Source organism: Lissotriton vulgaris, chromosome 7 (genome assembly GCF_964263255.1).
Source record: "Lissotriton vulgaris chromosome 7, aLisVul1.2, whole genome shotgun sequence".
Classification (NCBI taxonomy): domain Eukaryota; kingdom Metazoa; phylum Chordata; class Amphibia; order Caudata; family Salamandridae; genus Lissotriton; species Lissotriton vulgaris.
The window spans coordinates 30,428,600-30,445,033 of NC_141695.1; the positions used below are offsets into that span (position 1 = coordinate 30,428,600).

Sequence of the window (16,434 nt, forward strand, 5' to 3'; positions counted from 1 at the left end):
GAAGCAACCAACAAGGACACTGTTCTACAAACTGTGATGAAACGCATACTATCCAACAGGTGGAGACATCATCCACAAGACGAAGACGAGAATCCTGATGTTAAGAAAGAACTCCAGGCTTTCCGAAACGTCTCTGATGAACTCTCAATAACCGAAGACGGCCTCCTTCTAAGAGACCACCGGATAGTCATCCCAGCCACCCTGAGACAAGGAGTAGTCGACCTAGCGCATGAGGGTCATCGAGGGGTCGTGTCCACAAAGAGAGCACTTAGAGAGCGTGTCTGGTTTCCAGCTCTAGACCAGATGGTCGAGGACACTCTGAAGGACTGTCATCCCTGTCAACTAACCAGCCCCAACGCTCCGCCTGCACCACTTCAGATGACCCCACTACCTGACGGGGTGTGGCAAGAAGTCACAATGGATTTCTATGGGCCTCTGCAGTCAGGGAAATACGTAGTCGTCATCGTGGATGGATACTCCCGATTCCCAGTGGCTCAGTTTATCCCCTCCACCAGCGCCACCTGTACTCTCAAAGTACTTGAAGAGGTCTTCGCAACCTGGGGCGTCCCCAGAATCATCAAAACAGACAATGGGCCCCCATTCAACGGGCATGAATTCGGCGACTTCGCAAAACAGATGGACTTCCAGCACCGCAGGGTCACCCCGCTCTGGCCGCAAGCCAACGGCACTGTTGAAAGGTTCATGTCCACCATCAAGAAAACCTTCCAACAGGCCACCGCCGAGAAGAAGGATCTGCAAGCGGCACTGAACGAAGTCCTCTGTGCCTACAGAACCACTCCTCACTCAACGACGGGTGTCTGCCCTGCCACTCTCATGCTTGGGAGGACACCGAGAACTCGGATCCCAACCTGGGAAGGAGCACTGAAGAAACCCCTCTCAGACCATCAGATCAAAGACATGGCTGCAACAGATCAGTATCACAAGGAGAAGATGAAGGACCATGCTGATCACAAACGGAGGGCACGGTCACCCTCCCTCAAGGAAGGTGACAGGGTTTTCGTCAAACAAGAGCAGTGCCAGAAAACTGACTGTCGTTTCAAGGACGAGCCTCTCACGATCGTGCAGCAAAAGGGCACCATGGTGACCGCTGAATCAGAGAATAGGCGAGTCACCCGCAATGCATCCCACTTTAGGAAATGCCCTCCTGAAAGACATGACTGCACACCTGCAGCTTCCACGCTGGAGAACCCCAGTGTCCCAGAGGCTGGCACACCCGACTCTGCACCTCCCATGGTGCAGGAACCAGTGGTAGAGAACATTGTGTCTACACCGGCTCGACCCCGACGCCAAGTGCAGCCTCCAAAGAGACTGATCGTAGAAATGGACTAAGTTTCACTTTCACTGCTGTTTGTTAAGAAAGGGGGAGATGTAATAGAGTTGACAGTCCAGTAGTTGGGGTGGGAGGAGCTAGGTGGGTAGAGGGGAAGAGGTGGGGTCAAGACAGGAAAGGGTCAGATAGAGTAGGGACGGGGACCGAGCTAGATGTTGAATAAAGAGCTCGTATATATTCAGTCAGTGTCCGTGTGTGATTTGAGTGGGACACGACAGAGGGGACAGCAGCATATTTATCCCTGGTCTCTAATCAATATTAGCTCCCTTACTAGTACACTAAGGGGGTCTGTGGGGCACTAAATGTCCATTGACATGACAAATATGGAAGGGGGAAAACACTGACCCAGGGACCCACTAAAGTGTTGTCTATTAAGATTTCATCTCCATGGGAAGCAGAACTAGTTAACCACCCTAATAATGTCCCCGGGGGAGCTGAATTTCTATTTGAGTGCAGCCACAAATAAAGGCAAAGCCATCGCGAGGTAGACCCATCCAGGTGGTGTGAGGGGTAGTAGATTTCAAATCCTCTGGGAGGCAGATCAGGTGTATCCACCATTTTCCTGGTCTCAAGGGATTTTGTTGATAAGAAAAGACACATTTAATTTCAATAGTGCTTTACTTTTGGTATTAATGTTATAAGCAAACTCTGTTACGACTAGGGGCATAACCATAGCTAAGAATATTTTCTATATGTACAACATGAACTATTCAATTAATGAAGGGCAGTGTGTCTGCCTTAGTTTCCATATAGATTTGTCCAAAGCACCTTTTACATCCTTGTTTCTCAAACTGTAAAGAATTGGATTCAACATTGGAATGACAACTGTATACATTACAGCAAAGAGCTTGTCTTTGTCCAAGGAGTGACCAGATGTTGGTTTCATGTAAACACCAAACTCAGTTCCATAGAACAAAACAACTGCAGTCAGATGAGAGGAACATGTGGAGAACAACTTCTGTCTCCCTGTGTTGGATGGAATTTTCATGATATTTAAAATGATTAACACATAGGAAGTTATTGTTAAGATGAAAGGACCAAATCCTGCGAGAATACCTCCCCCGAAAGTTGCGATATTTATGAAATATGTGTCTGAACAGGATAGTTTAAGAAGAGCATTAAAATCACAAAAGAAATGATTGATTTCATTAGATGCACAGAAGGATAAATTTGATACCAAAACCACATGTGGTATAGGGTCAATAAAGCCTATTGTCCAGGATGTTACAGTCAATGAAATCATGGCTCTTGTATTCATGATAGATGCATAGCGCAGGGGGTTGCAAATTGCAAGGTACCTGTCATAGGCCATGACCGACAGCAAGTAAAACTCTGTGCTGATGAAGGAAGCCATAAAATAGAATTGAAGGATGCATGCTGAGAAATTAATGGACTTGTCAGATTTCTTCGCTTTCAGGCAGACCGCCAGAAATTTTGGGATGGTGACCGTTGTAAAACCAATATCTAGGAAAGATAAGTTAATCAGAAAATAATACATGGGATTTTGAAGATGTTTGTCAATGCATATTAATGTTATAATGACAAGGTTTCCAAGAAGAGTAAATAAATACATGAGTAAGAATACAATAAAAATTGGAACTTGAAGCTGAGGATTTTGTGATAATCCCAAAATTAAAAATTCACTCAAGAGAGTCTGATTCGACTTTCCCATAATCACAGTGCATTGTGGTGGTGTTCAATGAAAGAAGGAAGAGCTGGGGGAAAAAAGAAAACACAAGATTATGAAAAGCAAAAGATATTGCAGCTGAATGAAAAAGCATGCATCTGGATAAATTGTTGTCATCTGTTTGCAGTGTATTAACAAGCATTTGCAATGCAATAGATCTCGCATTACTGAAAGTTTGAGCTATTGGCGTTGCCAATAATAATGCAATGCCAACAGCTCAAACTCTAGTAATGTGAGAATAATTGTAATGCAAAAGTTAGTAAAAACCACCGCAATGGAGCGCACACCGCTAGCCCCTCCTCCTAGTACCAGAATCCCGAGGGGCGATCCGGAGGAGGGGCTAGCGGTGTGCGCTCCATTGCGGTGGTTTTTACTAATTGGCTCCCTTGAGCTTTGAGCCGACGGGCTCCTGGATGCTGCCCTGCGTGCCGGTTCAGGCATCGAGGCCATTGACTGTTGTTTGGCGGCCTTCTCCTCCACCCCTAAACCATTTTCTCTACTGATGAGGGAAGTTATCCCGAAACCCGAGCCATGTCTCGGGCGATACCCAAAAACCCGGGACATGTATCGGGTCTAGAGATTCATCAGTCCAACAAGTACCGACTTGCACCCACCTGGGTGATCCACTACTGAACTACAAGTACCAGAATCCCGAGGGGCGATCCGGAGGAGGGGCTAGCGGTGTGCGCTCCATTGCGGTGGTTTTTACTAATTGGCTCCCTTGAGCTTTGAGCCGACGGGCTCCTGGATGCTGCCCTGCGTGCCGGTTCGGGCATCGAGGCCATTGACTGTTGTTTGGCGGCCTTCTCCTCCACCCCTAAACCATTTTCTCTACTGATGAGGGAAGTTATCCCGAAACCCGAGCCATGTCTCGGGCGATACCCAAAAACCCGGGACATGTATCGGGTCTAGAGATTCATCAGTCCAACAAGTACCGACTTGCACCCACCTGGGTGATCCACTACTAAACTACAAGTACCAGAATCCCGAGGGGCGATCCGGAGGAGGGGCTAGCGGTGTGCGCTCCATTGCGGTGGTTTTTACTAATTGGCTCCCTTGAGCTTTGAGCCGACGGGCTCCTGGATGCTGCCCTGCGTGCCGGTTCGGGCATCGAGGCCATTGACTGTTGTTTGGCGGCCTTCTCCTCCACCCCTAAACCATTTTCTCTACTGATGAGGGAAGTTATCCCGAAACCCGAGCCATGTCTCGGGCGATACCCAAAAACCCGGGACATGTATCGGGTCTAGAGATTCATCAGTCCAACAAGTACCGACTTGCACCCACCTGGGTGATCCACTACTGAACTACAAGTACCAGAATCCTGAGGGGCGATCCGGAGGAGGGGCTAGCGGTGTGCGCTCCATTGCGGTGGTTTTTAGTAATGCAAAAGTTAGTTTTTCTATTTATTTAAATTGTAAGCAATCGCGGCATCCGCGCTTTAGCTTGAGATGTTTAAAGCTAAAGTGTGGGAACCACGATTGTAAGAAAAGTAGAGAAATTGAAAAGAAGGCCTGAAGCAGAATAGGAACCCAATGGCATTTTGGTGTCAAAAGCATGCCGATCCACTGGCCTATAGGGCTCAATATGTATTCTGTTTAGTCTGGAGCTGGTCGCAGAACAAACTCAAATCTGTGACTGTGATGGGAGCAGCACAAACTGGATGTTGTGGCCATGCTAGAATCAGATTAAGAGTGCCGACTCCAGCACACAAAGATGTCCTTACTTCTTTCCAGAGATGTGAAAAGAGATCACTCAACCTCCTGATAGGTAATGCCCCCAAAACAGACCCTGTACAGATACACATAGACACACAACCGCACTGCAAAGTTACTGTCTAACTGTTAAAAGGAGGAGCATTTGGAGACATGACTGACCCGGCCAATATGTCGCCTGAGTGACCTCATGTTGAGAGGTCATGGGGGGACATTACAAACAGAGGAACTCGAATGAAAGTAAAATCTAACATGTAAATGTAGAGTATTTATATAGTGCACTTCTACCCGGAGGCCTCGTAGCGCTGTATTCATACCGCTGTGGAACCCATCCTGGCTTTAATTAAAATGTCCACTCCTGGGCACCCCCAAGGTGAAGCCAGGCATCCACAGCGCTGCTGGGGCCGTTGTTGAGATTAAGAAAGCTATTGCCCAGAGTCACAGAGTGGGACCTATGATTAGACTAGGCACCGAGGCAAGAATTATCAGGTGCGGGGAAATTGAGCCCAAGAGCCGCCGAGGCGGGAATTGAACCCTGGTCCCGGGCCAGACCTCTGCATCAGGGTCTGCCGCTCTAACCATTGAGCCACGCTTCTCCACATGATGCCACAGCTGCAACCTCATCTGTGGTCTCTCTCTCTTGCAGTATAGGAGATTGTTAGTACACGGCTGCTTAAAAGCAAGAGTTAGTTGAAAAGATGCGTTCAGAAAATAATTGAAAGAGGAGACTAGTCAGGCAGAGTGGAGAGGTGTGGTGCAGCGGCCAGGGCAGCTGACTTCGGAGCATAGGGTTCACAGTTTGATCCCTGGCTCCAGCGGCAGCTTAGCTCAGCACCATGTGACTCTGGGCAATAGCTCACTTAATTTCCACGATGGCCCCCAGTGCCTTGAGAACCGTAGGGGTTAGTAGTTCACGCTTTACAAATACTGGATCTGGATGAGGGTACCAGGAGAATAATGATAGGTGCAGCCAATTTACAGGATGGAACAGAAAAAGAGGCGGCTATAGAGGCCAAAGGGTAACCATTTATTTACGACTCGCTATGGCATTACTGTGACAAAAAGTATCTCCCTTTCTCACGCACTTTGCAGAAGCCAAATCTGGCCAGCAGAGAGACACCCCACAGCCATATGTCAGGACGTTGCACAGTTGCAGATATGGTCGTAAAGCTGCAGCAATGACTATTTCTTCAGGGCAAACATGATTGAACTGTTTGAACAGCTACCTGCAGTCACATGTTTTAGTCATGTAACAGTCATGTAACATACCGTGCAGAGAACGGCCCGGGACCAGGGTTCGATTCCCGACGCGGCAGGGTCTTGGACCAGGATCAGCGGACTGATAATTCTCGCATCGGTGCCCACTCCGACCAGGGAGCACACTCGGCAACTCTGGGCATTAGCTTGCCTCATCTCTACAACGGCCCCCCACAGACGCCAGGGATGCCTGGTTTCACCCTGGAGATACCCAGAAAAGGGACCATCTCACAGGGAAAACCAGGACGGGTTCCCCAGCGGTCTACAGCGCCAGGACACTCGGGTAGAGTAACTGTGCGCTATACAAGTATCCCACATTTACATTTACATATGTAGCACAGGTTGGCCCAGGGACTGAAAGATCAGGAGCAGCGCTGCAATATAGCAGGCCGACACTGTGAGCTGTGTCGTCTACGGGCATCTGACTGTTGCCGTAATACTGTGAGCACTCTTGCTGTTGTGACCTGGGCAGCGGGAGCAGATCCCAGGGTCATGGTGCCACGCGGTTGAGGACAGTGAGGGGCTAGGGGGGACTGTAAGCAAAGTCCGATGCACACAACAAGTAAGTGTGATATGAATGATCACCAACAAGTGACAAGGATGGAGTCACACAGATGTGTTCTTTTTGTGTCGTTTTATTGGAATGCATATATTAGGAACATGAGACCAGCCGACACGTGTTTCATCAAGCAGGGTGTTAACCCGTGACTCTTCAGGGCTGTTGAGAGATCATGAAGGGCGGGGTCGGGGGAGCGGTGATATTTCTAACCCGGTCCTGATCGGGTGTTTCACAAGATTGTCAACGTACTTTAGGGTACGTGTTTGTAATGGCAGAGTTTTTGGCTTTGTTTAGCAGTGATATAGATCATTAATCTTGCTCGCATCTAGTATAGGTATTCATAGCCTGTGTTGGCCTTTTAAGCCCTTTTTTCCAGATCTAGAAGAGGATAGCTGCTTAATATGCCTTTATTCTTGACTTTAACCTGTCTATTGCCTATTGGCTTTGACATATTAGACATATTGGTATGGTTTATGTAGGTATTCTGACAGAGCTAAGGAGCATTTCACCCCTTTCAGGCCTACAGGCCTAGAGCTAGAGGGACTCCATCTTGATGAAGCTGAGAGGCTTTTTAGGGCAAAGGCAAAGTTTATAGTTAAGGCTGTTTTTCACTTGGAGAGAACCGGTCTGGGCCAGCCCTTATCGGTAGGCTGTATTATTCTCTGTGTAGAAGACACAACAAAAGGCCGGCCGGCTGGGTGTGTGTCCTTGATGCGAGGTGATGCAGAGACCTGGTGGGCGGCAGGCTGATGGCTGGAACTTTCCATGAGGAAACAGCATTCTATATCAGTGAAGTGCAGAGGCGGAGTCAGTCAGTCAGCCAGAGAGTCAGTCAAGCAGAGAGGGAGTCGAGCAGAGGGAGTCAAGCAGAGAGTCCAGCAGTGGAGTGGAGTTGGCAGAGAGAGAGAGAGGGTTCAAGCTGGAGAAGAGCTGAGTTGAATAGTGAGCTGGAACTGAAGGAAGCAGTCAGAAGCAGTTGCTTATCAGGAGGAGGTGTGAATAGCTGGAGTCTGAAGTAATGCCTTTTAGAAGAGACAGAGGAGAGATCGTGGACTAACCTATGGGAGCAGATGGAGTTAATTGGACATTGGCGCAGAGACAGAGTGAATAAGCTAGTGGAATGAACGGTGATCAGAGCGGCAGGAACCATTAAGATTGAAGATGGAAGGTGGAGACAGTTTGTGTGGGGGAGAGGAGTCCAGAGACAGAGTGATCAGCGCAGAGGTGTACCCAAGAGTGCAGGAGAGAGAGAGAGTCTGAGATGAGCCAAGGCACAGACGAGAGAGGAACCCAGATGACAGCTAGAACAAGACTTCACACTAATCAGGTGATATTGTTTTCATCACATTAGTTACACTTACACTTTATGTCTAATCTTTTCCCTTTCAGCACAGTGTTCCTGTTATGTTTAATCCTTCTCTTTCAGCGGTGTGTTCTACCTATAGTCTTTGTCAGATCTGTGTAAATGTTTATATTGTTGTAATAAAATAACCCCAGTTTATAACAAACTGGTGTGTATCTCCTATTCTTATTCACTGAAGGTAAATATATCTCCTAGGTAGTTACTAGGTACGTGAATGGATGAGTAATCCCAATCAGGTAAGTGGTGATCACATAAAGAGGGAGTGAGTGGACCTTTGATGCCAAGAACAGAAAGTACACCATATAATTTGGAACCGTGTTCAAAGTCATTATTATAGTTTTATTCCGAGTAGGTAACTGAGATATTATCCTGATAACTGTTCATAGGAATGTGGTCGTCGTTGATATGCGGCGTTAATGAGAGCACTGGGGAGGATTACCAGTGTGTATACCCACTGGATTGTGGCTTGAATAAGTGAGAACACTAGGAGGTCGAACTAGTGTGTAGTTTCGCAGGATTGCGAACAGTTTGGAAAAGGGAGCATTGGGTTCTGCAGGCCCATGTGTAGACGCACAGGATTGTGTGTCATATCTGCCCTAGGGTAGAACGGTCTGGGTCAGGGTGGCCGCGAGACCAACTGATGTGAATAAGTGTGGTGTAGGGTATGGATATCCCTAGTAATCAGTGAGTATTCTTAGTATCCCTATAGATTTAGTGGTGTTTTTAATAATATGAGCTTGTATATTGCGAGTTCCCCATCCTCAGGTAGGTACCAGGTGCCTGGATAGGTGGTCCTGAGGAGGGAAGGTGAGTACATTCTGGCTGGGTTGGAGGGGCCCCTGGGGGCTGATCCCACCTACTCAGAAAATCCAGCCATTACATCTGGCGTAGTCGGCTGCTTACGAATCCTGTGTGACCTGGCCATGTGCTTGGATAGTTTCCCATGTGTTGTGAGGGAGTGCCCTGAGCGCCAGACATTACATCTGGCGTAGTCGAACAGTTTACGAAGCCTGTGTGCCTGGCCATGTGCTTAGATTGTTTCCCATGTGTTGTGTGGGAGTGCCCTGAGCGCCAGACATTACATCTGGCGTAGTCGTCATCTTACGAATCCTGTGTGACCTTGCCATGTGCTTAGAGAGTTTCCCATGTGTTCTGAGGGAGTGCCCTGAACGCTGGTTCCATCTGGCATAATGTTGCAGTTTATGTAGCCTGTGAGACCTATGGGGCAGCGTGAGGAGATTGCATTACATCATGGCATTTGGTTTATTCAGGGTGGAAGGAATGGTTTTCATCTTGGTGTTTAAACTGTCAGAGTTGAAGGATGGCATTACATGAGGAAGCCAGTTACATCTATGTGATGGTCCAATTGTATAAATGTGTGTAAAAAATGCTTTTAAATTGCCCATTAAATTGCTTGCTGCATCTGCTTATGCTGTGCAATGTGAAATGTGTTCATTGTAATATGATTTGTGAAGTTCTTTGAATATACCTCCTTGTAAATATGACTTGTGAATAGCGCCATATTATTGTGGCTTGTGAGGTGCATGTTCTCATGTTGATCTGCTGTGTTCCTTGTGCATTGCGCCTTGGATATATTGTTTGTGAAAAGCTTGTCTTGTAAATATGGCTTGTGAATAGCGCCATATTATTGTGGCTTGTGAGGTGCATGTTCTCATGTTGATCTGCTGTGTTCCTTGTGCATTGCGCCTTGGATATATTGTTTGTGAAAAGCTTGTCTTGTAAATATGGCTTGTGAATAGCGCCATGTGGTCATGGCTTGGACAGGGCATGTTATCATTACGTTTGGCAGGAGAGAGCTGGATCTCTCTCGGGTGCTTGGGGATAACGTTTTTGAAAATATGTGTACGTGTCATCTGTAAACGTGAAGAAATGTGCTCATGATTTTCCCATGTATCCATGGACATTGGGGAATGATTGTGCTTGAGCTGCCAAAGGGTTAATATCTTGAGTTGAGATGGCAGTCTTTATTTTTTACATGCTGTCAACATGCATGGTTATCTGACCTGACTATAAAAGTCAGTGGATTATTTGATGGTTTGATTTTGACTTTTTTTTGATTCCTTGGTCTGCCTATGTGCTTTGTCAGTTTCTTGACGGAAAGGTACCATCTTGTGTTTTGCGAAGGGTTCTGTTCATTTCACATTCTTTTTGAAATGCGTCTACGAATTTGTGTGGGTTTGCCTTGGAACTGATGTGGTTATAAATCAACCAGTCGGATTACGGAGAGAGCTGTGTTCTTTTAAAATGAGTGAAATGTTAAAAAGATGGCCCGTTAGAATGCATGCTACGGGCTGTTTTCATTAATTATTTCTTTGAGGGGTTTCCATCTAGATAGGAATGTGCTGGTTGCAATGATTACAGGTTGAGTATAATCAATCTTGCCCGACAGTGCATGGTAACATGTGCTTTTAATTAGTGGAAGGCAACCATGTGCCTTTGAAAGGAAAAAAAAATGTTAAAATGTAACATTATTATTTTCCCAAATGTAAATTAAAATGTATGCTTTTATAAATGTGTCAGCAAAACCTTAAATTGAATACAATGTTGAAATGTATCTGCATTTTATGTTCTTTTACAAATTATTTCTTTTTCAGCAGCTGACAATGGACCATGTTAATTCGTTTTTTTCCCAAATGCAGAATGTATAATCTTGTGTGCATAAGTTAGTTGCCCCTTTCTAAATAAGTGCCCATATTTTGAGTGTCTTGCCTTTAGCTGAATTAGTTGGACAAAAGTCTTTTTAAAAACTGGAGCTTTTTTAATTGGCAGTACACTGTAACAGAATTGTTTTTTTTTTTTTTCAAAATGCCAGCTTTCGTTGGTTAGCACAAATCAGGCATGAGAACAGGCAAAGGTATTTGTTTGTCGACCTTGGCAGACCAGCTGGTTTGTGCAGACGAGTTTTTTTTTTCCTTTGCTCTGAAGGTTTCGATCACGTCCCTGTTCGTTATGATTGGCTACAATCCAATTTTCTTCCGCGGATGGCTTGTTTATTTAAGGGAGGGGCTGGTTTAGAGAGGCTCATCATATGGCAGTGTTTCAAGTAGCTTCATACTGTAGCGTGGCTCCTGCTCTGAAGGGAGGGGCTGGCTTAGTAAGGATTAGGGTATGTTAGGCCCTGCTAATTATTATTGAAAGTTAAATTTTGAATGTTTTTAATTAATTAGGATATTTTCTTTTCAATAATGAAAGGCACCCGGGGTGCTTTTTAAATGGAAAATTTTATTTTGCAAGAATAATGATACTTGTTCTCTTGTTTCTAGGATTGCTGAAGTTGTGGTTGTGCGTGGGTCCCTCCCCCTTCCACTTCTTTTCTTGTTTTAGCTTTTTACTTTCATGTTTTTATTTTAGTTTATTATTTTTGGATGATGGAATCAGACCAGACCAGACCAGACCAGACCAGACCAGACCGGAAGGGTGATGGATGGCCGCATTGGAGGAAGTGTCCGGATACCGAGGATGCAGGGTGGTGGCCTACACTGAAGACTTTGGACTGAGTTACATAATTGCTTGGCCTGCATTTTTTGTTGACATCACTACGAGCAGGCCCCACTTAAAAAAAAAACAACCCACAAACATGTTTCATTTGTGACAGAATTTTAAAAGGATTTGATGAATAATCCCTTGGACAAGCAGGCCCCACTTTTAAAGCAAAAAACATGTCACCTATTATAGTTTTTCTGTTTTCTTCAAAACAGTTTTTGCCAATGAAGGACTTTTTTTTTTGAATGGTGGTTCACACATGTGTTCCACAGTGTGATTTAAAATCTTGATGTTACACCAGCTATCTTGTAGAAATGGGGTTGTTTTTTTTTTACTGTTCTTACATTTTCACCTTGATTGATCAAAGGGTGGTTACCTTAAAATTTGGATTGTTCTGGGTGGTGTGTCTTTTAGTATGGTTATGTATTAATGTTTGCCCAAACATTGACCATGTCTACTTCTCAGATTTTACTTTAAATTGACAAATGTCAGTAGGTAGGCCTCATTTAGGCCTATTGTTATTTTCATCCCACAAACAAGCCCCTACACCAATAGTTTCATGAGTCATCATTAGCTTAAGTTGCCTATAGTACGTAGGGCTCATTTAGGCCCTTTGTTGTTTTCTCATTAGGAGTTGAAACACATTTAGTTCTTAAGTTGACAATAGTAGGTAGGCCTCATTTAGGCTTAAGTTGTCCGAAGTAGGCCCCATCTAGGCCCCTTGCTGTTTTCATTCAACACATAAGTCCCTATATCACTAGATTTCACCAGTTATCATTAGAAGTTGAGGCACATTTAGTTTGAGGATGCTTTGGTTAGTTTCTGTTGTTATCAGATCCAATCTCAGATATGTTTCAGCATTCAAGTCAAGGGTGCTTTGATTTGTTTTTAGGTTTCTATTCCTTACAATTGAGTTTCAGGTGGAATTTCCTTGAGTTGTCATGGTTTTTAGGGAGTTTTTTAGGTTTTGATTTGTTGATAGATTGTGTTGATGTTTGTTTATTTGGATGTTATTGTTTATTGATGTTCGCAAGATAAGGATCTAAGGGTGGATGACAGAGTTTTTTGGGCTCTATTTAGCAGTGATATAGATCTTAATCTTGCTCACATCTAGGATAGGTATTCTTAGCCTATGTTGGATAGATTATGTTGATGTTTGTTTAGATGGTTGTTGTTGTTTACTGATGCTCGCAAGATAAGGATCTAGGGGTGCAATGTAATGGCAGAGTTTTTGGCTTTGTTTAGCAGTGATATAGATCATTAATCTTGCTCGCATCTAGTATAGGTATTCATAGCCTGTGTTGGCCCTTTTAAGCCCTTTTTTCCAGATCTAGAAGAGGATAGCTGCTTAATATGCCTTTATTCTTGACTTTAACCTGTCTATTGCCTATTGGCTTTGACATATTAGACATATTGGTATGGTTTATGTAGGTATTCTGACAGAGCTAAGGAGCATTTCACCCCTTTCAGGCCTACAGGCCTAGAGCTAGAGGGACTCTATCTTGATGAAGCTGAGAGGCTTTTTAGGGCAAAGGCAAAGTTTATAGTTAAGGCTGTTTTTCACTTGGAGAGAACCGGTCTGGGCCAGCCCTTATCGGTAGGCTGTATTATTCTCTGTGTAGAAGACACAACAAAAGGCCGGCCGGCTGGGTGTGTGTCCTTGATGCGAGGTGATGCAGAGACCTGGTGGGCGGCAGGCTGATGGCTGGAACTTTCCATGAGGAAACAGCATTCTATATCAGTGAAGTGCAGAGGCGGAGTCAGTCAGTCAGCCAGAGAGTCAGTCAAGCAGAGAGGGAGTCGAGCAGAGGGAGTCAAGCAGAGAGTCCAGCAGTGGAGTGGAGTTGGCAGAGAGAGGGTTCAAGCTGGAGAAGAGCTGAGTTGAATAGTGAGCTGGAACTGAAGGAAGCAGTCAGAAGCAGTTGCTTATCAGGAGGAGGTGTGAATAGCTGGAGTCTGAAGTAATGCCTTTTAGAAGAGACAGAGGAGAGATCGTGGACTAACCTATGGGAGCAGATGGAGTTAATTGGACATTGGCGCAGAGACAGAGTGAATAAGCTAGTGGAATGAACGGTGATCAGAGCGGCAGGAACCATTAAGATTGAAGATGGAAGGTGGAGACAGTTTGTGTGGGGGAGAGGAGTCCAGAGACAGAGTGATCAGCGCAGAGGTGTACCCAAGAGTGCAGGAGAGAGAGAGAGTCTGAGATGAGCCAAGGCACAGACCAGAGAGGAACCCAGATGACAGCTAGAACAAGACTTCACACTAATCAGGTGATATTGTTTTCATCACATTAGTTACACTTACACTTTATGTCTAATCTTTTCCCTTTCAGCACAGTGTTCCTGTTATGTTTAATCCTTCTCTTTCAGCGGTGTGTTCTACCTATAGTCTTTGTCAGATCTGTGTAAATGTTTATATTGTTGTAATAAAATAACCCCCAGTTTATAACAAACTGGTGTGTATCTCCTATTCTTGTTCACTGAAGGTAAATATATCTCCTAGGTAGTTACTAGGTACGTGAATGGATGAGTAATCCCAATCAGGTAAGTGGTGATCACATAAAGAGGGAGTGAGTGGACCTTTGATGCCAAGAACAGAAAGTACACCATATAATTTGGAACCGTGTTCAAAGTCATTATTATAGTTTTATTCCGAGTAGGTAACTGAGATATTATCCTGATAACTGTTCATAGGAATGTGGTCGTCGTTGATATGCGGCGTTAATGAGAGCACTGGGGAGGATTACCAGTGTGTATACCCACTGGATTGTGGCTTGAATAAGTGAGAACACTAGGAGGTCGAACTAGTGTGTAGTTTCGCAGGATTGCGAACAGTTTGGAAAAGGGAGCATTGGGTTCTGCAGGCCCATGTGTAGACGCACAGGATTGTGTGTCATATCTGCCCTAGGGTAGAACGGTCTGGGTCAGGGTGGCCGCGAGACCAACTGATGTGAATAAGTGTGGTGTAGGGTATGGATATCCCTAGTAATCAGTGAGTATTCTTAGTATCCCTATAGATTTAGTGGTGTTTTTAATAATATGAGCTTGTATATTGCGAGTTCCCCATCCTCAGGTAGGTACCAGGTGCCTGGATAGGTGGTCCTGAGGAGGGAAGGTGAGTACGTTCTGGCTGGGTTGGAGGGGCCCCTGGGGGCTGATCCCACCTACTCAGAAAATCCAGCCATTACAGTGTTATAAGTTCCAGTTTGGAAAACGTCGGAAGAAATCCAGAAAGTAGTGCTGGCAGCGAATAATGCCGTCTTTGGTTGCCGCGGTATTTTAAACTGGAGTTCGAGTAGGTCCAGGTATTCTTGATGGCGGGTCTCCGTACCCGCTCTCTGTGTGTCAGCCGGTACAAAGGGTGCATCTAAAAAGAGTATACACACAATCCTCTGGTGCCCTCACATTATCGTCCTTAAAGGCATACTGAGGTTTGAAGAAACCCACCCACTGGTGTTTATCGACATAGTTCTGCGGACGTTTCGGGTGGCCCCCATTACCCCATTTAGCGAGATTCCAGAACAATTTAGAGTCTCTATTTGTGCATGCCACTCTTAAGTCCTGCCACCTATTCTCATCATGCTCTTTTTTAGCCAAAACCTGAGTCCTCCTATAATTGTTCCGTGCCTCACGAACTCTCACAGGATATCTTGATTTAAGCTCCATCCCTAATATATGTTGTGCCGCTCTACAAGCCTCATTAAACCATGAGTTCTGCGTCTGGGCAGTAATTTTTGGTCTAGGCATTCGCCTTACAAAGTGATTGCGTAACCTTAGGAAAAAAGAGTTATGGATGCCAGTAATTTCCTTTCGGAAGTCGGGATTTTTATGCAAGTCAGCCTCAAGACTGGCTAGGGTGTCGATCATATCCTTATTAATGGCAGTCAACGTTTCAGGACTCTCAACAAGTTTTGCCCATTTCAAATGCCGTGTGTCATTCGAGCAAATCAAGTCCAGGGTAGTTAGTCTCTCTCCGTTGTTGCTCACGCTGAGCTGACCGCGGAGTTCAAAAATAGAGCATAGAGGGTGGTGGTCGCTTTCCATATGCTCCTCTATGGACATGTCCTTTAGGAGATGCCAAAATTTGGGATTTACAAACAGTTAGTCTATTCTGCTACTAAATCGGCCATTATTAAAGGTATGGGCTCCATTAAGGTCCGAGGGTGTACGCCCATTTGCTGTCCTTTGCCATTTCTCTAAGCATAACCCCTTTCATTGTATAGCTGCATCAGTCAATCTGTTCACCAGTGGTAAGTTCAGCCTAGGGATATCCCACCTTTCATCCTCATCGCCTGCAAGATCGATTTCACCGCGACCCAGTGGTTCGTAGGTTGTATTAAAATCTCCGGCAATCACAACCATGGGGTCCTGGGAATGTCCATCGAGCAGTTCCTCCAAGGTAGTTAAAACATTTGAGCTTTTGCCCCCAACCATCCCCCTGGCGTAAACATTATAAATATCTATCTTAATTATAGGGCTCACAATAAGGCGTACCGCAAGAATATCATTACTTTGGGTAACTAGAGGGTGGATTTCAGAGCCAAGATCTTGGCGTACCCATATGGTGATTCCTCCTGCCGGGCGACCCTTGCTTCCCTTTATAGCCACAATATGAAAGTTTAGATAGCCTGGATGGTACATTGGAGTAAGTGACCACGTCTCCTGAAAGAGACATATATCATATGTTTCTACAAATTGTTGCCAATCGGGGGAGTTCACCCTGGCGCTCAGACCCGCAATGTTCCATAATAATAAGGAGAGTTTTCTAGGGTTATGTGTATTATTGTCACTCCCATGTGCATCAGTCACCAAAGGGGATTCAGGTATGGAGAAAACGACAGGGGTGCCTGGTTCAGTGAACAATTTGACCTGTGTAGAAGTTCTATTGGAAGAACTCAGCTGACAGTTTAGTTGTGAATTAGGCACCTGCTCATAGACCGGCAGTGCAGATGTTAGATCTGTGTTTGGCACAAATGGAACACCGGGCTTGGTCATACTT

General features: G+C 45.2%; 1 protein-coding gene across 1 annotated transcript; it reads right to left on the reverse strand.

Annotated features, from left to right (window-relative positions):
• Positions 1-2,057: 2,057 nt before the first annotated feature.
• Positions 2,058-3,023, reverse strand: LOC147700590 (olfactory receptor 5AR1-like). Its single transcript, XM_086929139.1, has one exon. It carries the CDS (start codon positions 3,021-3,023, stop codon positions 2,058-2,060), a length of 966 nt encoding a protein of 321 aa, XP_086785265.1.
• Between the last annotated feature and the right edge of the window lie 13,411 nt (positions 3,024-16,434).

What these genes read in the sequence shown, in the direction of transcription:
- LOC147700590 (XM_086929139.1), bottom strand. Translation starts at nt 3,023, where the DNA reads ATGGGAAAGTCGAATCAGACTCTCTTGAGTGAATTTTTAATTTTGGGA.